The 27,093-nt window shown below is 43.4% G+C and overlaps 1 protein-coding gene across 3 annotated transcripts in view; it reads right to left on the bottom strand.

Moving 5' to 3' along the window:
* The window catches only part of UBP1 (upstream binding protein 1), a 67,837-nt gene extending 54,645 nt beyond the window's left edge, over positions 1-13,192 (bottom strand). The window contains exon 1 of one of the 3 annotated variants that reach the window (XM_045005239.1): positions 12,475-13,191. In XM_045005239.1, the coding sequence (XP_044861174.1) occupies positions 12,475-12,587 (113 nt within the window). In that variant the 5' untranslated portion in view covers positions 12,588-13,191. Of the gene's footprint in view, positions 1-12,474 lie in introns of all 3 variants that reach the window. The other 2 variants (XM_045005240.1, XR_006576903.1) reach the window with 2 other exon arrangements.
* Between the last annotated feature and the right edge of the window lie 13,901 nt (positions 13,193-27,093).

The raw sequence follows: 27,093 nt of genomic DNA, 5'->3' as shown, positions 1-27,093 counted from the left end.
TTTCCCTACAAGGTCGCATTTTTCATCTTAATAGTGCCTGCTTGCAACTCTTGGGTTACAGATCTCAGACACAGGTCCAGGCATCAGGATTCAGCTTGCATGCGGCCATGGTAAGCCACTGTCTCAGTGATTTACCCCTCCCCCCCCAACGCATGGCTAATACCACGCTAGCTCCCTGCTAATCAACAACCTTCCCCCTCCCCCCCACCCACTGCTTGTCCGGTAGCTTGGGGAAGATCGCCTCGCCGGTGACCAAACAGAAAAGATCATCGGCATTTCACTCCTCCCCTCCCCCCGCTTCGCTACGTGCAGGAAAGTGTTTTTTTTAAGCTGCTGCATTCCACGAACCCAGTAGAAAAATGGCCACCCCCCCTTACTTAAATTCCTGATTTCTAACCAGGTTATCCTGAACGATATCACTTTGCTGAGGATAACAGAACAAGATAAAGAGCGCATGCTTCTTGAATGCCAGCAGTCACCGGGACCATACGCCGCTATGCTTTGCCACGCAATGATACCTGATTACTTGCTACATGCATGGCATGGTAAAGTGTCCTACCATGGTGGGCGGAACAAGGATGCTTTGCCCAGAAACCTTCTGCAAAGGCTTCTGGAGTACCTACAGGAGCGCTTCATCGAGATGTCCCTGGAGGATTTCCTCTCAATCCCCGGACATGTTAACAAACTTTTCTAAGTAACTATACTGTCTGCGAATGCGTCCCAAGTCCTCAGGGCAAATCAATCATTAAAAAAGGCTTGCTTAAAAAACACTGTTTGCTATTTGCAAAGGTACACTCACCAGAGCTCCCTTCCATGGCGTCATTCTCTGGAATAGTTGCTTGTGAGGGCTGGGAGCAGGGTAATTCCGTCAGGGTGATAAAAAGCTCCTGGCTGCTGGGGGTCACGGAGTGCTGTGTGCTCTCTGCGAGGTCTTCCTCCTCTTCTTCATCTTCATCTTCCCCGTCTGACATGGCAGAGATTACAACCCCCACCTCGGAATCCACGGTCAGGGGTGGGGTACTTGTGGCGCAGCCCCCTAAAATTGCATGCAGCTCAGCATAGAAGCGGCATGTTTTTCGACCTGCCCCGGACCTTCCGTTTGCTTCTTTGGTTTTCTGGTAGGCTTGTCTGAGCTCCTTAACTTTCACTCTGCACTGCACGGAGTCCCTGCTGTGGCCTTTATCCGTCATAGACTTAGAAATTCTTTCAAATACTTTTTCATTTCGTCTTTTGGAACGCAGTTCTGTTAGCACTGAATCCTCTCCCCATATAGCGATCAGATCCATTACCTCCCGAGCGGTCCATGCTGGGGCTCTTTTTCGATTCTCAGGAGACTGCATTGTTAACTGTGCTGATGAGCTGTGCGTGGTCACCTGTGATGATGAGCTCTCCACGCTGGGGAAGCAGGAAATGAATTTCAAAAGTTCGCGGGGCTTTTCCTGTCTACCTGGCCAGTGCATCCGAGTTGAGAATGCTGTCCAGAGCGGTCAGTGGTGCACTGTGGGATAGCTCCCGGAGGCCAATACCGTCGATTGCGGCCACACTAACCCTATTCCGATATGTTAATACCGATATTAGCGCTACTCCTCTCGTCGGGCAGGAGTACAGAAACCGATTTAAAGAGCCATTAAAATCGATATAAGGTGCCTCCTAGTGTGGACGGTTGTGGCGTTAAATCGGTTTTAGGCTCCTAAAACCGATTTAAACGCCTAGTGTAGACCAGGCCTAAGTTTTATGCTAACCAGGATACAGTGTATTTCTAGACATGATTTAGAACTTCAGCAGTAAACATGTACTGCTTGAACATGGGTCCCTTCCATCCTGGGTATTTATTATGGATGGCATGATTGATGGATGACTAGAAGATGTCCACATCTATCACAGTATCTTCCTCTTTGGCTGTTAGGCATCTACCCTGGTACTTTGTGTTGTGCATACCAGCAAGAAAATTAGATGGTATAAATGCTTTCTCCATCTGCTTGCTCACTGACAAACATTTAAATTTGTTGTTGGCTATCCCACAGTGTTGCTTGAAGGTCTTTCCAAACTTCAACAGCATTAGCAATAAAGCAATTTGTCCAAAGTTATAGAAACAGGTTTCAGTATATTTAGCATATCTTCTACATTTCTCTTCAGTCTTATGTTCAGTCTTACATTGATTACTTTTGGCTGCCATAGTTCCATCTATTTTGTCCTGCTTTTCTTCACAAGTTTTCATCGGCATAGGCAAGTTTTTAATAGCTCACAATAGTCATCCTCTGAATTCCATCTTGCGTCATGGGGGAGAATTAGTTTTGATCCTCCTCCTGTCTTCAGTGAAGCTGAAGCAAAGTGACTCTCAGAAGTATTTTACAATTTCAAAAATTTGCTTTATTCCTGGAGTATGTAAATGTTTGATGAGAAGATGCATCAAATAGGCACTACACACCCATCTATTATAGGTTTCAGGTTCACTTCATTATTCTCTTCTAGATTGCTTATCTTAATATCAACATATTTTTATTTATACATTACAGTAAGTTTAGCATCTAAGTCAAAATTTCAAATTTAATTTTAAGCAGGTTTATTTTTTTAAATAAAAATATATTTAAAGTAAACAAAAAAATCTGATTTCAATAAAAAGCATAGATTTAACCACCCTGGACTCTTTACACTTTTGGCACAGGTGGCAGTCATAATCTCTACTTTTTGCCAAGAAAAAACTCCTCTTACAGGCAACCTTAATTCTGACATCTTCTAACTTTTGCATGCAAGATTTTACCACCTTAAAAATGTGGAAGTTTTTATATATCTCACATCACTTTTTATTAATGTGCCTCTTCTCCAATGGAGAAAATCAGAATGGCTGAGCTCCAAAGAGCTTGAATATTTGCTTCAAGCGAACAATGCCCAACTTTATGCTTCAGACAATTTTGTCTTCACATCCTTCTCACAGTGACCTCTATTTTCTTCTATGCCAGCCCTACACCTGGAAATGTCTTCCTTGCCTGGTCCACAAGGTCACCTCCTTTTCCAAATACAAATCCCTTCTGAACTACTTCCTCTGTGAAGAAAACAGCTGGCTCCCAAGGCCACAGAGTAATTGGGGAGTCGTCATATTTATATAAACAAAAAATCATTTTATCAAGAATTTTATTATTAAAAGTGACTGACCACTCTTAATTTTGTTCGTTTTAGATCACACTATCTTTTTAAGCATCACTTTTTATGTAGGATGCAGTGCATTGATATCCAGCTTGTGGTCCAGAGATCACTTGTGGCCTTTGGGGCTCTAAATTGTGACTTCTCACAAATGTATGTATTAATGAGTATTTGATAAGGTAAAACTTGTGCTCCCACAGCCAAGCTCTGCAATGTTAAAGTAAGTGCTTGAATCAGCCACATAACTACAAGGAGGCAGAAAGCATCACATACCCAAATCCTCTCAAAGCTTCTCTCTCTGCAGCCCAAGAAACAGCTCTGATGAGAGTTGGGAGCACTCAGAGCAAGCAGCCCTGGCCCTTTCCTGTTGCAGCTGCTCAGAAAGTCCCCTGCTGCTTTATAGGAGAGGACAGTAACTCTGGCTACTCCACTGCCTTCTTCCCTGACAGGCTGCGGGAGCTTCAGAGACAGCAGGATGGAAAGTCAACTGGCTATGAGCCTGAGCCGAGGATGATGTTCGTCCATCGTTGTCGATGAAGACCTCAACAACTCATTCGTTCGATGACCGGACTCTGTGCGTCCGAAGATGACTGATCAGTCCTATTCAGGCATGGAACGTCCTGTCACACGTCGGGCAGACATGTGATGGCACTGTAGATGATGTGCGGGCAGCTCTGGACTTATGCAGCTCACGCTTTCTTTCAGCCTCAGCAGTACGCCTCGCCTCAGAAGTATTACTGCCTGTGTGAATGAGGCTGCGCCATGCTGGAAGGTTCAGTGCGAGGGTTTCCCATGTGGTGATGTTAAACTCAAGGGACTTCAGAGAGGTCTTCAGCGTGTCCTTGAACCGCTTCTTTTGTTCTCCATGGGAGCGCTTTCCCTGGGCGAGTTCTCCGAAGAAGAGCTGTTTAGGAATGCGCTCGTCTGACATTCTCACGACATGTCCGGCCCATCTGGTCTGGGCTCTCATCAGCAGTGATAAGGACTTCAGTATCGGGTACTTTGTCCTGCCATCTGATTTTTAGAAGCTTTCACAGACAGGAAATGTGGAAATGATTGAGCCTTTGTGCATGACTCCGATAGACAGTCCACATCTCACGGGCGTACAGCAGAGTTGGAAGCACCACTGCTCGGTAGACCGTCAGCCTCATTGGTAGGCTGATCCCTCGACGTTCCCAGACGTTGGAGCGCAATCGGCCAAATGCAGAGCTGGCTTTAGCAATTCTGCACTTTACTTCATCATCGATTGACACTGCTCGAGAAAGGGTACTGCCCAGGTACGTGAAGTGGTCCACTGCCTGAAGTCTCTGTCCATTTACAGTGATGGACGGTTCTGAGTACAGAGTGTGGGGAGCTGGCTGGTGCATGACCTCAGTCTTCTTGATGTTAATGGTAAGGCCGAAGTTGTTGCATGCAGATGAAAACTTGTCCATACTGGCTTGCATTTCTGGCTCTGTACTAGCATTCAGAGCACAATCATCGGCAAAGAGAAAGTCTCGAAGTACAATTTCCTTCACCTTGGTGATGGCACGCAGTCGCCTCAGATTGAATAGTTTCCCATCGGTTCTGTACTTCAGGCCTACTCCTTCAGTGCAGTGTTGAAAGGCATCAGTCAGAGTGGCAGAGAATATCATGCTAAACAAAGTGGGTGCTAAAACACACCCTTGCTTGACGCCGTTGGTGACTGGGAAGGCCTCAGATGTTTCACCGTTATCCAGGACACGAGCCATCATACCGCGATGAAATTGACGTACCATTCGTAAGAATCGGTCTGGACAGCCGAATTTCGACATGATCCTCCACAGGCCCTGGCGACTGACAGAGTCGAACGCTTTTGTGAGGTCCACAAAAGTTGTGTAGAGTTCACAGTTCTGCTCTTGACATTTCTCCTGTAGCTGATGCGCAGCGAAGATCATGTCAATAGTCCCACGCCCCTTGCGGAAGCCGCACTGTGATTCTGGCAGTAAGCCCTGCTCCAGGTGAGTGATCAGTCGGTTCAACAAAACCCGTGCAAGAACTTTCCCCGCTGTAGAGAGCAGCGAGATTCCACGGTGATTGTCGCATACCTGGCGATTGCCCTTCCTCTTATAGAGGTGCACGATGGACGCATCTCTAAATTCCTGTGGAATGGATCCCTGCTTCCAGAAGGACTGAAACAGCTCAGTGAGTTTCCGTAGCAGCACGGGTCCACCGATTTTGTACACCTCTGCTGGTATGGCATCTGACCCTGGGGATTTGCCACTTGACAGCTGGTTGATGGCTTGCTTCACTTCGTCCTCTTCTGGTGAAGCATCCATGGAGTCATTGACTGCAACCTGGGGCATCTTGTCAATGGCCTCATCATTGATGACTGAGGGGCAGTTGAGAACTGCTTCAAAATGTTCAGCCCATCTGGAGAATCTGCGTCTTCTCTGTAAGGAGCACAGTGCCATCAGAGTTCAGGAGGGGAAAGCTCCCAGAAGACTGTGTACCATAGAGCGTGTTGAGGGCTTCATAGAACTGCTTATAGTCGTTCCTGTGAGAGCACCTAGCAAAGGATGGCTCCCCTTTCTCATACAACCCACAGCAATCCAGGAAAAGGAGCAAGGAGAATCAGAGAAACAGCCACCAGTTACATCTCCCTTGTTCTCTGCCCATCTCAGCACAGGTTACAGAAGCCACTTGGCTGCCCCAACTTGTGCCAGCTGGTTATGGTCATGGGATCAATGCCATCGGGGATACTGAAAAGCAGTATGCAAAGCCACTCTGCTGCTCTGCTCCCCACACACACCTTTCATCACAGGTTGTAAGGAGGGAGGCATAGGAACTAGCTAGGCAAGTTCAACAGAATCTGTCCTGAAGTACTAACTATGTCTCCTTGACCTTTTAGAAATGTGTTCAGCCATCAGGCTAAAAACGTTGGACACCGCTGATCTAGAATATTGGGGTCATTACCATAAATAAAAATTTATAGCAGTACAAAAAATGTAAACACATTTATCATTCTATTAAAAAGGTATTCGTAATATGTAATCATATGGTTTTATGTATGACATTTTTATACCATAAATTTTTAGACTGCAAGTTCTTCAGGACACGGATTGTGTCTACGTTTTGCACAGCACCCAGTATAACAAACCTGCAGTCCTAATTGGAGCAGGACTTCTAGGATCTACTACAATAAAAATAAGGTTACATTCATATAAACTGTGCTTTATATTTGTATGTGGAAAAAAATAGCCAAACACAAAATATAATATTTAAAGAAAAGAAGTGCAAAAGCGGTTTGATCTATTGTTAAAAAAGCAGCTCAGAAGTTTTAAAATATTAAGAGGAAAACTCAATGATCACTTAGTGTTTCACAAACTGGGGGCCCCACTGATCAATTCCACCCCCTCTCTCCCTGTGCCTCCTGCACACTTGGGAACAGCTGTTCAGCGGCATGCAGGAGGCACTGGGTGGGAAGGGGAGGCGCGGGGACGGGGTACACTGGAGAAGGGTGCAGAAAGAAACAGGGAAGAGGAGGGACAGGGGTGGGGTGGAGCCTTGAGAGAAGGAGGGGAATGAGGGCAGGGCCTGGGGCTTAGCGAGGGGCTTGGGGGTCCCTGAAAATTTCTAAATCAAAATGGGGGGCCTTGGGCTGCTAAAGCTTGAGATCCGCTGACTTAGATAATTTGATGTGTGTAACTATATAAGAAATCTGGACAAAGATTCAAGTTTGTTTAGAAAATGATGTAATGTTACGGGAACTATATTAAACAGTAATTTGATCTGTCAAAAGTAACAGTGCCCACAAATACATAAGAGAAGTATGTACTGAATCACTCACCTAAATATTTTACTTTGTTAGTGCAGAGCTTGAGCAGTTTATCGGGCATCTAAAGAGCTATGAGACAAACAGCCAGACATCAACATAATCCACGAGGGGGGACCCCAACTGTGAGATCCAAACAATCTCACACACACCCCCCATTAGTGGGGAAAAGAACTGGGAGTTCTAGCCAGCTAGTGTCCATGGATCCTGTTCAATTGCAAGGCCTCTGTTTAGCAAGGGAATAGATTATTTTTGAAGTTCCACAAACCTCCAACACCCCAGGCTGTAAGGAGTTCCCTCAGATACTGTCAGGGTGAAAGAATGATTGTGTTAATTTCAACTCCCCAACCTCCATTCTTTGTTCTGGTTCTTAATTCCAAGAGACGCAGTTCCAACCCCAAGGCCACTCCTAACTTTCCCAAGATGCAGCAAAGTCAAGCTGAACAGATCCTTTAAGGGCTTGTCTACAATTGGAAATATACTGAAATAGCTATACCAGAATAGCATGCATCCGACGAAGTGGGTATTCACCCATGAAAGCGCATGCTCCTATGCGTCTGTCAGTCTATAAGGTGCCACAGGACTCTTTGCTGCATATACGAGAACAGTTATTTTGGTATAAGCTCTGGTGTTAAGACTCTTGTTCCAGAGTACGAGTACTTTTTCCTGATTTAGCTTAATCCACTTCTAGAATAAAGTTCTGCACATGGGGTTTATTCCAAAGTAACTATTTCATAATAGCTGTTTTGGTAAATTTACAAAAGTAGACAAAACCTTAGTTTCTCTACTGCACACACAGTTTTGAATAGTAGCAATTTAACTAACAAGCATTACACTTCCCACTAGGGTGACCAGACAGTAAGTGTGAAAAATCAGGACAGGGGGTGGAGTGTAATAGGTGCTGTGACAGACCCAGACCAGTGGGGTACAGGAGTCTGGTAGAGGGCAAATATACTGGTCACTGGATGAGTAGTTTTCTGTTCCCTGAGTGACCAGAGCAGGGGCTGCACTAGAGTAATCAGGAACCTGCTAGAACCAATTAAGGCAGACAGGCTGATTACAACACCTGCAGCCAATCAAGGCAGGCTCATCGGGGCACCTGGGTTTAAAAAGGAGCTCACTCCAGTCAGGCAAGGGGGAGCCAGAGGAGAGGAAGTGCATGTGAGGAGCTGGGAGCAAGAGGCACAAGGAGCTGAGAGTGAGAGGGAGAGCTGCTGGAGGACTAAGGAGTACAAGCGTTATCAGACACCAGGAGGAAAGTCCTGTGGTGAGGATAAAGGTGTTTGGAGGAGGCCATGGGGAAGTAGCCCAGGGAGTTGTAGCTGTCATGCAGCTGTTACAGGAGGCACTATAGACAGCTGCAATCCACAGGGCCCGGGGCTGGAACCCAGAGTAGAGGGTGGGCCCGGGTTCCCCCCAAACCTCCCAACTCCTGATCAGACACAGGAGAAGTTGACCCAGACTATGGGGAAGATCACTGAGGTGAGCAAATCTGCCAATAAGCGCAGGACCCACCAAGGTAGAGGAAGAACTTTGTCACAAAGCTTATACAAGACAAAGCCCAAAACATCAGGACTGTCCCTATAAAATCAGGACATCTAGTCACCCTACTTCCCACATACATTTACATGATTTTTTTCTAGCTCACTGTTAATGGCTATTGTTGGCTCTCAGTTACAGAGTTTAAATATACAAATCCCCAAATGGTAGGCCATATTTTGGCAGGTAACTTATGAATACTGAAAACTGCAGTTTTTAAACCGAAAGAGTTTTTTCAAAACTGGCTAAGTATAAAACATGAAAAAACTATATTAGTAATCTGATTTAATTTAAATGAAGGCTCACGGCGCTCATGATATGGAAAGAAAAAAATTATCTTTCCACCACAGAAAAAGTGAATAGTTTCTTAGATGAACACTTTCTCTTGACACAGCCTTCACTATTTGATGCCTTATTAAAAAAAACACAAAAAACACACTCATTTGCCACAAAAGAACCACGTTTACTGCATCTGGATTACGTTAACCCTCTTTCAGAATACACAGATTAAGTATTTTTCACAGGGCTGCGGAACCATACTGGTTTTGGTCATGAACTTTGACAGGACCTACTTTAAAAGCACTTAATGTCATGTTTCTGTGAGTGTCATAGCTAGTACAGTTACCTGTAACAGCCAAAATTACCATCACTGAAAGAACTTAGCAAAAAATATTTGATTTTTTTCTCTCTCCGGTTCAGGGGGTTGTTTTGTTTTCTGCACATTTAACAGCACTAGGTACACATCAAGTGTTTCATATGTAGAGTTAGTTTCTCTGTAGCATAAAAGACACTTAAACAGATGATCAGAAAAAGATGTTTTTAAATATATTTTTAAATTTCATGATCTATTTAAAGAGTATCATTAAAACCTGAACATTTTAAAATTAGTCAATTTCAGGTTGACAGCATCCCTTTAAAATCGACATTGATTAACAGACATCCACAGGTATTCTATTTGGAGAAATGCTGGTCTGGCTGACATCTTATACTTCGGGACATAAACTGACCATCAACTTGGGTGAGAATCCCCACATAGAAAAATAGTGTTCAGGTCACCAAACACTAAAGACTGGCAGTGGGGCAGGAAGCACATGCTAGTCTTCCTTTAGAGAGACAGAGCATGGACATATGATCTAGAAGTTTATTTCTATATAGCAAGCCTATTTTTCAAAAGATGAATACATTCTTCTGTCACTTCCTTCCAGAGATTACAAATATTGGACTGCTCATACAAAAACAGGCACAAGAGAATAGACTCATGGTCACATTCTTTACATTCCATCACTTGCTTTTATTTTTTCCATTTATGTCACCATCATTAACCCAAATCATACCCTACTATGTCCTAATGCAGATACAAGACCTAACATATCTGTTGTTGGTACCTAAAACCCCAACGTATTTGGGTAATCTACTCTGAACTTTATCCAAAGAATAATACAATCCCAATTAGATAATTCCTTTGACCACATGCTTACAGATGAAAATTGCAAAATAGTGCTAATGTTTTTGCCCATAGGTTATCTAAAAATAACTTAGTTTGTGCTTTATTGTAACCCTAAAAATATGTGAAATATTGACTTTAGATTCTTACATGCAATTTACAACTTGCACATTTTTTTTTTAATTTAAAAATGTTTTAAGTGCTGCTGCTATGGCTACTATTTGAGTGATAACTTCTTATGAGACCATGATTTATATCATCTATAAACAGCAAAATCTCAGATTGGGTACCAAACACAAAGGAAGACATGACTGAGAAAAGAGGAGCATTCGCATAGTAAGGAATGGATTCACAGGGTGCAGCAGTACTGGAGCTAAGAAACAATACCATGCAATAGGAAGAATTAAAATCTATAAGCATGGAAGGAAAGGCATCATAAACAAAGCTCAGATCAGAATTCCTCAGCTAGATAATAAAGAACCAGAAGAAACAACACATTTTACATGACTACTCAAAAGTCAGTTTGTTTTTTTAACCACACTTTTTCTTTCAAATAAAACAAAGAAAATGCTCCAAAAACAGGTGTATAAAATCAGCTGACATTTGAGAGGAAGCCTGAACAATGATTTTAAAAAATAAATAAAAAGTAGAATGAGTTAATGATAGCCAGACTGGTTACAGGGAACAAGAAGTGTTTAAAAACATACCTGAGAGAAGAGTTTTATTAGCAACTAGCCTACTAGTAAGCTAGAGGAAATAAATGATAATTTAAAAAAAAAAACTAAGAAAAATAAAGAAATGGACAAGAAGAAAAATTAACCTCACGAAAATAACTGATTATAAAAACAGCTCAGGCAAGAACTGCAGGCCCTGCACCACCTGGCACACAACTTCATTCCCATGAAATGAAGCATCTCAGATCTTGACTGAGATAAAGAGAATGGGTCAGAAAGATGGGCTACCCACACAGGAGAGCTGAGTGAATATATATCAACAATCTCAAGTGGGAATGAGCTACCTGTGAAGTTAATAATAAAAGAGAGTATCTAATTTGTCAGATTGGCAGACCTTTAACAAAAATCGCTATTTTAAAAGTGCAGGTAAGTGAATTAAATGAGAATCATCTTGGAAGGTATACACACTAGAATACTTGGACTTCGAAGACCACTCAGAAGCTTCAGCTAATGCTCAGTTTTGCCACCAAACTGATTAGAGTAAGCTACCAAGAGTATATAAAACAGTTGTGCTTTACATACTGTATTTGATACCAATTCTTTTGTGGACTAAATTCACGGTACTTGTTACTTGACAAAACCTTAAACTGAATAAAATCCAGTTCTCAGTAGCCAGCTATCACCTATGCACCAGTATGTCATCTGTTATTATGAAAATGCTTTGTCTGGTCCAAAGATGATGTGCACAGAAGGGCAGCATTTTAAACAGCAAGTCCCCGCCTCTGAAATTAGGTCCTATTGGATACATGTCCAAGTTCACGCCTCGTTACCTTTACTGCCCAATATGAGATTTGTCTCTTTAGCTAAGCTTTCCCAATCAGGTTCTGGAACTTCTTGGCACTGAGCCTACGGCTAGGTTTTTCACTACTCCATCTTTGTCCTTTAAGGTTAGCTAGATTGGTGTTACCAGTAAAGGAAGGAAGGTGGAATATAATCTATTTATTCTAAATAAACTTTTAAATTTGAAGTGCACCCAGATGCCATAGCGATGGGCACCTTAAACACTTTCAGTGGAAAAGAACACCTGGAAACCCATAATGGGAAAATATACCTAATGAGAACAGACTGTAAAATTGGGTATGAATTGGAAAAGTGTCATGATAGAAAAAAAAACAATAAAAGCCATTGCTATTTTAGGTTGCACAGCGACTCAAAGTCACCATTATTAAACAAAAGATGAGCTGCCTAATAAAAGTACAACTAGCTACCATGCTTGAAAGAATGCTGACTATCAGAGCTCATGGAAGAGCAATAAAAGTTATTAGATAGTTAACTAAATAAAAACCACTTAACTAATTTTTCATTAACATCTATTTTGGGAAACATGACAGACTACCACCCTGAAGGATGCAAAAGAACAAGAAAAGCAGATTTAGGGAAGAACACAGATCTAAAACTAGCAGCGCTTATGTCAAGAATATCTGCACTTTGGAAAGACTTCTGCAACCTGGGTACATTCCCTATTAGAAAGTCCCATCCCTGGAAACGTTTAAAGCTAAGCTGCACAAGAGGCTCAGAGCAACCCAGTACTAGTCTCTGCAAACACGGGCTACTGTAGACGGTGCCATCTGCCCGTCCGCGTCCCCACCCCACTACACGTTATGGGGGTATCGTCTCTGTACGAAGGAGTAACGTGCTGGGCACGTGCTGGAGGAAGAAGGGACCGGGATCTGGCTGCTCCCCAGCCCACCTCCCGTAGCGGGGCGATGGGTACACGCTGGGCTGGTGCCCAACATGTGGCCAGGCACCGGGAGTGTCGCGGCGGCTGTGGGGGCAGCACTGACGGCGTAGCGGGGCCTGCCTGGCCGCGGCGGCCCGGGTACCTCATGCTGTAGGCGCTGGCCCCCAGCTCCTGCCCGATGCCGGAGAGGCTGGCATCGAAATCGTGCGCCAGCCCAGACTCGATCACTTCATCCATCTTCAGCACCCACGCCATCTTCCGCCGCGCGGCCCGGCCGGGGGGAGGAGCAGCCCCGCCGCCGCCGCCGCGACTCCTGTGGGAGGCGGTGACTCGGCGGGGGCGGGTAGGGCCCGGGGGAGGCGCCGAGAGCCCGGGAGAGGAAGGGGAGAGTCCGCGTTCAGCCCCGGGGGGGCCCTTTCCCCGCGGCAGCAGCACCAGGGCGCGGGGCCGCTCTCAGCATCCTGCGCTCGCCCGGCCGCCGCGTGGGGCCCGGGACCCGGCGGCCTCGGCCCGGACACAGCAAGGGGCCGCCGCCGGCCGAGCTCCGACCCAGCCCAGCGGCGGGTGCCGCATCGTTCACGGGAGAAGCGGCAGCAGCACCGCCCCCTGCCCGGGGACCCGCCGCCGGCTACAGCCCAGACGGGGACCCGCCGCCGGCGAGAACAGCCCGGGCCGCCAGCGCCGCTTCCCTCCCGGCGCCGCTGCCGCTGTCCCCGTTTCCCCGGCCGGGCTCCGAGCACCCCGCTGAGAGACGCGGCGGCGCCGCTGCTTGTCGGGCGCTCCGGGGACTGGGCCCTGCCGGGGTCTCCGCTCCAGCGCGGCTACAGAACCTGTACTAACATGGCGGGCGGCTAGTTCCCCTTCCCCGTTCAGATCCCCTACCGGGGCGGGGCTTAGCCATAGCGAGAGGAACGGTTGGCTGGAGCTGGTTGGCTGGCAGCAGGACTGTCCAATCAGGACCTCGAAGGGAGGCGGTAGCCAATCAAAAGGCAGTGCCCCACGCCTCGCGACGTCAATTGCGAGCGACTCCGGGAGAAGTGACTATAAAACCCAACATGCATTGCGGGGCCTGCTCGCGATTAGCCTTTGGTGCATGCTGGGAACTGTTGTCGCCCTGGTGGCCTATATTATAGCCCGCCCTCATTGGCGGCGCTGATTTGGGACGTACCTGCACCAACAGCGCTTGCGTTAACCCTGCCATTGTTACTGGTTGGAGCCTAAGACTGACAGCTGTAGGAACCAATCCATGCTGGAAAGGGAGGTGAGGCGCTGTCACTCTCCGGGAAAAGGAAATGGCCGGCAGTTGAGTGACAGGCAAAGAAATGGGCAGGGCAGCCTGGGCACGTCATTGCCTGGGGCGGGGCCTGGCTCCAAGAGCGCCTGTGCCCTGCAGCAGGGGGAGGGTTAAGCGCGTGTGGGGCAGTTGGGAGGCAGCGGGGTGACCAGACATCTCAGAAAATCGGGACTGGCTCAGTAGTGAAGCGTTGGGCTTCCCCGCCCCCTCTCTGCAGGCAACTCCCCTCCCCCCCCATGTCCCCATATTTTCTCCCTCTCATTTGGTGCCCCTCCCCCCCGGAGCACGTTGCCATAGGGAGGTCTGCACCATTATTGGTTTAGAACATTGCACCGGACCGGCCTCAACTAAGCAGGAAATAATGCAGGGGAACTTTTGTACCCCTGGGTTAAATGGTTCCAGAAATAGTGGACTCCTTGAAAACTAAACACAAATCAGTACTGGGATGGGGGCCAGTATAACATCCAAAAGCTAGTGCTGATGTTAAGGACAGTAAACCATGTGGCCTTTGGAAAATCAAGATGGGGTAATAGACACCACTGTAAGACAAAGCCCCATCACTGACTTTGTAAAACCAAGATATCTAAGCACCTTAGTCTCTCCCCTTGCCTATGTAAACTAGTTACCGACAACTGTTACCTACTCTTGTATTAAAAGTGTAACCAGTCATTTAAAAAAAATAATCAACAAACAATGGGAAACAATTGCTTATTTAGAGCTAGATCAGACTACTGCTAAGGTCTTACTAAAACATTCTGGATAAAATATTTTTTAAATAGTAAGAGAAACTGTAGCTCTAAAGCCAATAAATATATAAGCTGTAAAAAGAAGCTGAACTGAGAGCAGGACTTTGGAGAGCCTTGGAATATTGTGCTGGGGTTAAGGAATGACTTCTGAAAATGGTAAAGGAAGAGAAATGTGGCAAAAGAGGTAGGAATTATATTAAAATATCACAGGATACTAAAGTCATGGGGCCTTACACAGATACCAGATTCAGAATCCTTGAAGAGAATAGAAATAAGAAAGAAAATGCAAATTTTTAATCAAGGGATGGAGGTTTTGATGGCTTGGGATACAATATTCACTTTCCATAATGGAACTTGCACACATTACTTCAAAACACAAGCCACTGCTGCTGCTAATTCAGTATATTGGGCCTAATGTGGGGTGCATGGAATATGCCTTCTCCCAATGCTCTCCTTTTCCCTCAGGTGGAACTGCATAGATCCCAAACCCAATATAAGGTTTCCCTTGCTTGTAATAACTGATGTTCGTCCATGGTTGTCGATGAAGACCTCAACAACTCATTCGTTCAATGACCGGACTCTGTGCATCCGAAGATGACTGATCAGTCCGATTCGGGCGCGAACGTCCTGTCACACGTCGGGCAGACGTGATGGCACTGTCCATGATGTGCGGGCAGCTCTGGACTTGCGCAGCTCACGCTTTCTTTCAGCCTCAGCAGTACGCCTCGCCTCAGAGGTATTACTGCCTGTATGAATGAGGCTGCGCCATGCTGGACGGTTCAGTGCGAGGGTTTCCCATGTGGCGATGTTGATCTCGAGGGACTTCAGAGAGGTCTTCAGCGTGTCCTTGAACTGCTTCTTTTGTCCTCCATGGGAGCGCTTTCCCTGGGTGAGTTCTCCGTAGAAGAGCTGTTTAGGAATGCGCTTGTCTGACATTCTCACGACATGTCCGGCCTATCTAGTCTGGGCTCTCATCAGCAGTGTGTAAACTGACGGCAGACTGGCTCTGGTAAGGACTTCAGTATCAGGCACTTTGTCCTGCCATCTGATTTTTAGAAGCTTTCGCAGACAGGAAATGTGGAAGTGATTGAGCCTTCGTGCATGACTCCGATAGACAGTGCACGTCTCGCAGGCGTACAGCAGAGTTGGAAGCACTCCGGCAGACCTTCAGCTTTGTTGGTAGGCTGATCCCTCGACGTTCCCAGACGTTGGAGCGCAATCGGCCAAATGCAGAGCTGGCTTTAGCAATTCTGCAGGTTACTTCATCATCGATTGACACTGAATGTTTCCCCAGGTAAGCCCTGGAACAATACTGGAATTTCTTGTTCCAGTAAGTAGCGAAGAGATCTGTAGTTGGGGTTCCCCAAAGGGCAACTATGTCTTGAAGCACCTCAGAGTTCAGTTCCCATTTGTAGTCATGAGAAAAGTTCCAACTGAGACTGTCAGCTGTTACGTTCTGTATCCCTAGTAGACAGACAGCTGAGATTAGCATGTTGTGATGGATGCACCAGTTCCAAAGTTTGAGTGCTTCTGTGCACAGGGAGGGAGATAGGGCACCCAAGTTCCCTCTGTGCTGCGCGGCCGCACAGCAGGCTATCGAGGGCCACGCAGGCAGGGAGAGGCGCCTCTCCCTCCACCCCCGGCTGCTGCAGCGAGAGAGAGCTGGGGGGAGGGAGGGAATCCTCTCTCCTCGCCACAGCCCCGGGGCAGCCTGTGTAGAATTGATGAAATTGTTTGTAATTGTTCACTTTATTAATGTAACTTCATAAGTAAAGTTTTATAGAATCACAGAATGTCAGGGTTGGAAGGGACCTCAGGAGGTCATTTTGTACTGTGACAGCAGGCTATGATGAGGGGCCAGGGAAATGACATCCTCCTGGTCAGTCAGACTTCTGAGTAAGGGTGGCACTGACCAGGGTATTGGTGGTATGCAGCCCAATGCTGAGGGTGATTCTGGGCACCGGGATATCCTCATTACTGGGGCCCCAGGACCAAGCACTGGGGATAATGGTTCTTTCCCAATCAGCAGGTCTCCAGGGTACCGGAACTCTTGCAGTACCATTGATTCACTCAGTACCACAGAGGAGAGTCTGTGCTATGTTGTCGGTATCAATGGTTGTAAAGATGCAGAGCATTCGCTAGACAGAATTCTTGGTGACACTCCTTTAGAGACAGTACGGTATTTGTCTTTGTCCTTATGGGTCGATACCTCTGCCTCAGAGCCTGAGCCCTTGGTGTCTCGAAGCAGTGTGGCAGAGCTCATAGCGGAGGTACCGTGTTTCAGAGCCGCTAATACCAAGGTGATTGACTGCCCTGGGAACCCTTCTGGCAGGCCAACAGCTCAGTTTGGGGGCTTGGAGCCCTTTCTCTCAAGCATTTGGTGGGGGGAATCTGCTTTTTTTTTCCCACGACTCTACCGCCTTTGAATTTGAAGGCTCTGTGGATGATCCGGGCTTGGCACTGGAGTGCCTTCTCCAAACGGAGGAGTTTTAACTTGAGCTCCTGGTTGTGAGACCTCAGCTTTAGCTGGTGGCAGAGGGAGCACTTCTGAGGGATATGGGACTCTCCCAGGTACCGGACACATTGAAAGTGTTTGTCCATTACAGGAATCGATTCTTCGCAGGAGAGGCACCTCTTAAAGTCAGGGGAGCCAGGTGTGCCCTGGGGCGGGGGCTACACCCTCTAGTAGTGAGGAATGCAGAAGAAAGTTCTTTCCTCCGCTAATCTCCTCCTCTGCATCACTAGTCTCCTCTAAAATGATGCTCAATTCCCATCTTCTGCTGTGCCACTCTGGGACTTCCCTTTTCTGCTGGCAGACTTCTCATAGCTGCTTCACTGCTAACTTCCTCTTCTGACTCTCCCTGCTGCTCTTAAATCTGAGTCTCTGACTCTGCTCCTGAAGGTACCATGTCAGCCTGAGTTAACTCTCTTGTCCTACTTCTGGTAATTGTCCCTGCAGGTTGGTTTATCTCCTTTGGCTCCACCAAACCAATAGGGCTGGGAACTGATGCTCCATCCTCCTCTAACTCATCCCCTATTTCTCTGACAATCTGTGTCACCACCTGCACCTCTTTATTCATGCTCTTTCAAGGAGCTTGCGGTTGCGGGCATTTCTGAAGTCCTTCTATATTCTGGCGCCATGCATCAGTTTGCCTTCTCTCTCTCTAACTACATCGCAAATACCTTCCAACTCCCTGATTTGATCCAACAACTGACCAGTCTGATGTATAGCCACCCAGCAATCTTAATTTGGCAGCTGTTCCCTCCTGCCACCAGTGAGTTTCCGCACCTGCCTTCTGTGCATGATACTAAGTCCATTCTAACTTTCCCTCCAACTCCTGTCCCTTTTGGAAAAGTACTAATCATACCTCCGAAGCAACATGCAGCTGATTTTTTAGCTCTGGGATAGTCTTCTCTTTCTCCTCCAAAGCTTGCTGGGCTTTTCTGAGTGACTATTTTCTTAATTCGATTTCTGCCCAAGCGCACTACAAGCCACCAACAAACATTCAACAGAAATCCCTTATATCTCTTTAGTCTTCCTTTTCTTCTGCTCTACTTCCACGTCAAACACCTGACTCTCAAAACCCTTTGGATTACAATGCTCAGAGATAACTTCTCTCTCTCTCAGTTGCACTAAATCTCCTCCATGTTGTAAGGACCCTTGGGATGTATGACAAGGACACTCATGCTGAGAGCAAAATACAGCCTTCTAGACTTTTATTAACATAAATTGGAAAAGTAATCAAAGTTCCAAACCCCAGAATTAAAAGGAAATAGTACTGTTCTAGAGGTACATGTGGTATCATTTACTATAAAACTTCCTAGATTATCATCCTCACGCCCTTCCTTGAGAACCTGGTGGTAGAGACAAAGGACCAGCCTCATCTCTGGCATACTAAAAAAGAGTCCACTGGTCCAGCTTCCTCAATGCTCGAGTGGAAGATGAAAAACTTAGGGAAAGCCAGAGAGCTAGAAACCTATAGCCACAGAAAAATGAACGAACTCACTCACATGATGGTTTGCCCCTCTTATAGAACCTGAGCATTGTGTGTCCAACCTTCCATCTGCAAACTTAATTTCCTCACCCACATAATATTGGGTTATGCATACTCTACAGGCTGGCATATTCATACATATTTATGACAATTAGCTCATTCTCAAACCTGTTATTTCTGGCCTGAATCGGTTTGGTGGTGGTTATTTCTATCTTCTTTGTGGTGTACATGTTACATTAATAGAGGACAATCAGTAGGCCACTTATCTATGTCTATCACCACAAACATATGTATGCTAACTTGCTTTAGCTCTTCATACAGGATGTGGCCTGTAGGTTCCTTGCATTACTACCAAAATATTCTAATACAAAGCTATAAATCTATTATAGTAAAACAAACCAAGCAATAATAAAGGATATAATCAAGCAAGCAAGCAGGCTAGCCGTATGGGCTACATATTTAAGTTTTGAACTTCAATTTAATGTGCTTCCTTTGTCTATTATAAAAACGTTCCAACTACAAGAGATTTTTCACATCCATTTTCTTTAGACTGTGTCAAGAACAAGATATGTTTTGCTGCAATTAATATTTTGAGACATTTTCTCATTCTTCAGGTTAGCTTTGCACTCTGAAAGATTTGTCAATTCCTATGGACTAGTATTGGAGAAGGGGGAGAGGGATAGCTCAGTGGTTTGAACATTGTGCCTGCTAAACTCAGGGTTGTGAGTTCAATCCTTGAGAGGGACATTTAGGGATCTGTGGCAAAAATGTCAGGGGATTGGTCCTGCTTTGAACAGGGGGTTGGACTAGATGACATCCTGAGATCCCTTGCCAGTGAGGACTTATCCTTAGGTCTGGGCTACACTAGCAGGGGGTTTCAAACTAAGATACACTACTTCAGCTATGCTATTGGCATAGCTGAAGTATCTTAGTTAGACTTACCTGGCCATCCTCACAGTGGCGAGTCAACTGCCGTGGCTCCCCCGTCGACTACACTTACTCCTCCTGCCGAGGTGGAGTACGGGCATCGATTTATTGCATCCAGACAAAACGCAATAAATCAATCCCCGATACATCAAACACTACCCACCGATCCAGCGGATAGTATAGACATACCCTTAGATGATAAAGGTACATTTGAGAAGCAAATTTTGTGTCTGTATGATGTGCCAATTTGCACCAAAAGAGGCACATATTTTACCTGCCAAACAATCAGTGGGGTCGTTGGACAACTGGGGTGCTAAAGGAGCATTCAAGGAAGACAAGGGCCATTGTATCAGTCTTCATTGCGGAGGATGTGAGGGAGATTCCCACACCTGAGCCATTCTTTTTAGGTGACAAATCTGAGAACTGTCCCAGATTAAGGTGTTGATAGAGGAGTTTTTGGAACAAATTGATAAATTAAACAGTAATAAGTCACCAGAATGCGATGGTATTCACTCAAGAGTTCTGAAAGAGCTCAAATATGCAATTGCAGAACTACTAACTATGGTATGTAGCCTTCGCTTAAAACACCCTCTGTGTACCAGATGACTAGAGAATAGCTAATATAACACCCATGTTTTAAAAAGGCACCAGAGGTGAACACCTGGCAATTACAGGCTAGTAAGCCTAACTTCAGTACCAGTTTACTGGCTGAAACTATAGTAAAGAATAGAATTAGCAGACACATAGCTGAACACGATGTTGGTGAAGAGTCAACACAGCTTTTGTAAAGTGAAATCATGCACCACCAATCTATTAGAATTCTTTGAGGATGTCAACAAATGTGGACAAGTGTGATCCAGTGGATATAGTGTACTTGGACTTTCAAAAAGCCTTTGGACAAGGTCCCACACCAAAGGCTCGTAAGCAATTATGGGATAAGAGGGATTCATATGAGTTACTGGTTAAGAAAGGAAAACAAGAGGCATAAATAAAATGGTCAGTTTTCAAAGAGGAGAGGGGTAAAGATTGGGGTCCCCCAAGGATCTGTACTGGGAAAAGTGCTGTTCAACATCCTCTTAAATTATATGGAAAAATGGGTAAACTGTGAGGTGGCAAAGTTTGCAGACAGTACTAAACTATTCAAGATAGTTAAGTCCACAGCTGACTGCGAAGAGTTATAAATTAGTGGTTACTACTCCTGAAAGTCGTCATGGATGACTCTGAAAATATCTGCTCAATGTGCAGCGGCAGTCAAAAAAGCTAGCAATGTTAGGAACTTTAGGAAGGGGATAGGAAATAAGACAATATACCATAATGACACTATATAAATCCATGGTACACCCACATTTTGAATACTGTGTGCAGTTCTAGTTGCTCCATCTTAAAGATCTATTAGAACTGGATAAAATACTGAGAGGGCCAATAAAAATTATTAGGAGTATGGAACAGCTTCCATATGAGTAAAGATTAAAAAAGACTGGAACTATTCATTTTAGAAAAGAGATTAAGAGGGGGTATGATAAAGGTCTATAAAATCATGGTGTGGAGAAAGTGATTAGGAAGGTGTTATTTACCACTTCACATAAACCAGGAGTCTCCCAATGAAATTAATAGGCAGCAGGTTTAAAACAAACATAAGGAAGTACTTCTTCACGCAATGCACTGTCAACCTGTGGAACTTGTTGCCAGGGGATGTTCTGAAGGCCAAAAATATAACTGGGTTCAAAAAAGAATGAGAAGTTCCTGGAGAATATGTCCATCAATGGCTCTTAGCCAAGATGGTCATCATGGACAAAACCCCACGCTCTCAGTGTCCCTAAACCTCTGCCTACTAGATGCAGAGACTGGACGACGGGATGGATCACTTGGTAATTGCCCTGTTCTGTTCACTCCCTCTGAAGCATCTAGCATTGGCCACTGTTGGAAGCCAGGATACTGGGCTAGATGGACCATTGGTCTGACCTAGCATGGCCATTCTGATGTTATCAGTCACTACTGCTTAACAGTAACAGACCACTGACAGTTTTTTTAAATAATGCTTTTGTAAACATCACTATGGGAATTTTCCAACTAAATCATCCCTTTTTTTTTTCTAAAACTTGTAAATACAATCAATTTTCATTGGTGATTTTTTGATAATGGCCTCTGATCAAAGTTTCATAAATTAATTAAGAACTCTAAAATGAGTTATAAAAAGCATATACTTTTGCAATAGTTTCTCAGAGGATCTAGCTTGACTACAAACCTCTTTGAAAGCTGATAGTATTAAAATAATTGTTCAGCTTTGTCTTATGGTAGTTAAATAATGTGGCAGTCACAGTCTGAATAAACTTGGAAGCTTCCCACCTGGAAATTTGCTTCAGTATTTACCTGGGACGGTAAGGCTTACTCCATATCATCTTCTGAAACTTGTATATAGCTGGGGCTACTCAAGGTGTAAACTTTCTTCAGGACAATGTTTTCATAAATATACATACATAAATCTCTCTCTTCCTCTTATTCACTCCCAGTAGAGCATAAGGCGTCAACCATTCTCCTCCATTCATTTCGTTCTTGAGCGAGGCAGCAAATTTCATCCCACTTCATTCCCATGCCTTTCATTTCCTCTTCAATGGTCCTTCGCCACGTCCCCAATGGTCTACCTCTCCTCCTTCTTCCTTGTGGTGTCCATCGTAGGGCAATATGAGGGTGTCTATCAGTACCCATTCTCAACACATGCCCCAACCATCTCCATCTTCGTTGTTTGGCTTCATCCACTATGTTGTTAATGCCCGTTAATCGGCTCACTTCAACACTGGTGATACGCTGCGGCCAGTGTATGTTAAGAATTCGCCTAAGACACCTTCCTTCATAAGTATCATAAATGCTTGATACTTATAACAAAAGAGGAAAATGATTTCTTCTTGCTTGCCTGTCAATTATCTGTTCCATCTTTCCAAATTCAGGGTGGGGTCTCCAGAAGAAGTATGGATGGTAAGAGGAAGAGACTGGCTGTGCTATCTCCTAATCCACTGCAGAGGGAGACAAACCTGGCTTAAAGGACTTGTGGAGAAAAATGGCACTTGTTAACATGGGTACCAAATTAGAGCTTGTGTCAGGGCAAGAAGCCAAAGTGAAATGCTCTGTTAATCTATAAAACAAATAAGGCCTGGGCAACCTCAAATTTTCCCCCATGACTACATTAAAGCGCCTCAGACTGACTTGAAGAAATGATCTCTAATGGTGAGAGTATACTGCAATTCTACCCAATCAGTCCATGGCATGCATACAGAAATCATCAACATGGGAGCTAACTAGACCTCTACACCGATATAACGTGACCCGATATAACACGAATTGGGATATAACGCAGTAAAGCAGCGCTCGGGGGGGGGGGGGGTGCACGCTCCAGCGGATCAAAGCAAGTTCGATATAATGCAGTCTCACCTATAACGCGGTAAGAGTTTTTGGCTCCCGAGGACAGCGTTATATCGGGGTAGAGGTGTATCATGCAGGCAGCATTTTTTGAAATATAAATATTTATATGTAGGAGCTAGACAGACTACTAACTTATTTCACAAATACATCTCACTTAGTCACCAAATATCAATCTCTCATCATTAACCTGGAGTGAGTGGACTTTGACTGGTAACCTAGGCTCTGTATTCCATTACCAGTCCCCTAATCTATGAAACAGTGATGTTTTGGCTATTTTCAACAGTTTTAAGCTAACAATTCATCCTGAACTCAACATTAACTTTCATATTTTTGGAAGGTTTACATGAGACTGAAACAGTCCAGAAACACATATTTGGGCATTTGAAAATGCATTCATATGACAAACATTTATTAAAGGTGTATAGTGAAATTTTCACTGTATAAGGTATTAAGAAGCACAAAGATTCAAATGGGACCTGTATATCCTGTAGGTGCTTCTGAAAATCTTTGCTGTATTTAGGTAGACAAACTTTTTAAAATTATGTATCATTCAATGAATTTTAAGAGAACATTTCTGATCAGTGAGTTGTATCTTTGCAGTCTACATAGTTGCATGCCTGGAAAGGTTGGGGGCAAAATTTACACTGGAGAATTAGAAAGGTATTTATTAAAAATGTTCTTTGAAATAAATTGTAATGAAAACAAATTAATTAAAAATTCAGTAGTACTAGACTATTTTAGGATATTTGCAATTGCAAGACTGGTAAGAGTTTGCTAAAATGGAAAAACATTAGTTTTCATTCTGATAACCTTGCTGGTCCCAACCTCACCACTTTATTTTCTTCTTGCTTAGTTTAATGTTTACCATACTCTAAGTCTATGGCTCATAGTAACTGACCTTGTCATAACATTACCACAACAAATAGAATAATTCCAGTTACCATTAAGCATCAAATGCATTTATTGTTCCATAATTCACCAGCCTTACTCCTCAGTCTGGCTTTGCCTTGTATGCATTTGTTTTCAAAAGGAAAATGTTATATTTGAAAGTTATATTTGAGAATTCTTTTAAAATGCTTCCTTTACTGAAAATTGAAATTTGACAGTTGGGGTTTGTCTTCAATAGACTTTTCACCTTGAATTACTTTATTGCCAATTAATTCAAGGTAACTAACACGTTTGTAAAGGCTAGCACAGATATTCCCAAAATATTTTTCCCAGGACACAAGCATTTAATCCTTATCATAGGACTCTGCCCTTAAAACACTGAAAACAAATCTGTTGTCTGTAGTTTTTAAAGGAAATTTTAAACAAAATTAAAAATCAACACAATTCAAGTTTACAGTGTGCCTTCAACTTATTACCCCAACTTCCTGGCTGGGGCTTAGGTTGAGCACAACACAACAATCAAATTTTAATTTTAAGACAATTGGCATGTCAAATCACCTTTACATTTATTATTCTGACTCTGGATATATTGTGGTTTTATTTTTACATACAACTGTAAAATATAGATATTCTACCCCCAAAATCAAACTTTTTAAGAGCCATAGGTATATGTTTCAAAATACGTGTTCCAGCTTAAAAGTTTTGCATTATAACCTTACAAGGAAAGAAAGACTATTAAGAGATGACATCATCCTTAGAACTATCAGAACTTTTTGCTGACCAACAAGATTGTAAAACTTCTTTTCACTGCACTACATCTTTATGCGCATTCATTAGAGATCTCCAGTTTAACATGTACAAGACATCATTAATTATAGTTGCAATTAAACTGAGCTAGCTTTTATTTACAATATAGGAAATAAAGCCCAAGTAAAGGATTATTGTAGCTTGTCCAATGTCAATGGGAGCAATATGCATTTTTATTGTAAACTTCCACACTCCTATCCTATGATTAAATGAATACAAAACAGATCCTTTTCACAGGAAAGTGCATACTCAGCAATCTGTTCCCTGTGAGTAGCAGATATGGTCAGGTTGACAGCAGGTCATTATTGACGATTAAAAATTTTTAAACATTTAAAATTTACGTTTTTTTTTTTAGGAAATGGGATGTTTAAATATGGTATGAAACATGACTGTGGTCCAAGCTTCTTATAAAAACAAGATTTTTGTCTTTGTGAACATAAACAATCCCCACACCAACTTTTAGCCTTGCTATTTATGTACCCAAGATAACATCTCTCGCAAAGGGACTGATAGATTTTTTTTCCTGTCCACATCATTAAGGGAAAAAAAGGTTATAACATGAGGCCATAAACATATTTAAATAGGGTTATTTTTGTAGTGTAAATGGGACAGACTCCATGTTCAGAAAGAATGGAAATAGCGAAGTCCTCCTGAGGTCAAGCCTTAAAAGAACGCTCTTCAGAACAAACAGAATTAACACCTTATACATTCACACTTATGAAGAAGGTTTAAAGTAGGGCTGTTAAACTGTAATCTGAGTGACAATTTAAAAAAACTGGGATTTTCTGTACCACTGAAATAAAGATAGCAAAATCCTTTATGAGAAATGGGATACTTAGAATGTCTAAAAAAGCAGCATTCTGAACACACAGCAATTATGCAGAATCTTTTGAAAACAATATTGGTGCCTATGACATCTATAATTTTTCACATAACATGATTGAATAAAACAGAAAAACGGCCTGTATACATTGTTAATTTTTTTTCAAGTAATGTTATGTACATTTTATTGCCAGTATATGCACAATGGTAAGCAAAGAACTATAAATACACAATGTAGTTAAACAGTAGAAAACAAAGAGAAAGTTGCACACAAGGGAGGAGAGAAAGGGGAGACACTACTTTCCTGATGCAGCTGCTAAAAAATAAAAGGTCCAGTGACAAATAATGAGAATTTTCCTTTTTTAAAGTTTTTACATACATTTCTACATTTCCCCCTGCCCAAAGAAAACACATCTCTGCAACAGCAGCAAACTGCTTCTTTAATAACCATGTCTCAATTTTCTCTGTCAGATTCACTTCAGATTAAGTGAAAATGACCTCTCAAAGAAGGTAATTGCAAGTATCAAGCTCCACTTTTAGTCAGTTTTGTCTTTCAAGGTAACTAGCAATTGAAGTGCATTAGCAGTTCCTTATGATATTTGGCGACATGATAAAGAACAGGGCTTCGAATACACAGTAGCAAATGGTGATTTGAAAAAATAATTAAAAAAAGATTTCTATAGACAGTTTTTCCACAAGACACTATGGGCAGCAGCTCAGTCAAAAGTAAAGTAATCACCCTGAAGAGGTAGAGAGAATTTTAGCCTAGAACAGAAGAACATCCTTGGCACTGCTATTTTCTCTCTTACCAGGACACATGTCCTAAAACTAGACCATACCATAGTAAAAAAAAACAAACCCAGGTTCCATCATTCCTGGACAGGGTGCTGTTTTACCCCATCTCTCAGCTAAGTAGCTTGTTGATTACGTCTGAGAAACAGAAAGACATTCAAGGACATATATTTACTTGATTTTTGTTCTCTCTTTCCATTATCATAAATACAAAGAAGCATTATTAACAAACTAAAATTTAAAAAATAAAACAACAACCTGAAAACATTTTCACACCTTAATCCAGATGTGTCTTGATGATGCTATTCAAGAAAACCATGCAAATAATTTGGTGCTGCTTTCCCAATTCATCCAAAACATTTTTTTTTTGAAAAAGTGGCAAGATTCATAGCGCTTGTGATTCTCCCCTGCCACCCTAAAAATTCAGTGCAGAATGTTGTAGTGCTTTTAAAAAGACAACCAATGAACTGCACTGTTGTCATATACCCCCCATGTGAGTTACAATACAACACTACTGGTTCCAGCAACTAGGTTGAGAGGAAACATTCTAGTGATAAAGATAAATACATACTGAGCATGCTTGGGCAGAGCACTCCACTCTGAGGCATCCTGCTTGAAGAAAGGATAGTGACAAGAATGGTTCAGGTCCATCAAGTAAGTGTTTTCTCTGCTGCTAGAAAGCAGGTTGTCACACTATCACCAGTTCTGCAACACTGGACCCTGAACGGGCTGTCTTCCACATTATGATGTGCTAGCTGTACTAGTCCTCTACTGCTCACAATAAATTCTTATTTATGGGACAAACATACAACCAATGAACAATATCACTTTCAAAGAACTGGATCAATCCAGCTTTTTATGGGCATAATTCTCATACTCCAGAATATCCCAAACAAGATACAAATAAGATGATGTACCACCAACACAGTGACTGAGTCTAGTTGCAGTTCAGACTAGTCCTGCCTTGTTTCATATAAATTTCTTCTTTCTAGCAAATATGATATTTAAACAAAACTGCAATAAAAATGGCATGTTATTCTGCAGCCAAAAATAAAAAAGCAACAGAATTTAGA

Source organism: Mauremys mutica, chromosome 2 (assembly GCF_020497125.1).
Source record: "Mauremys mutica isolate MM-2020 ecotype Southern chromosome 2, ASM2049712v1, whole genome shotgun sequence".
NCBI classification, from domain to species: domain Eukaryota; kingdom Metazoa; phylum Chordata; order Testudines; family Geoemydidae; genus Mauremys; species Mauremys mutica.
This window is presented reverse-complemented; position numbering and strand designations above follow the sequence as displayed.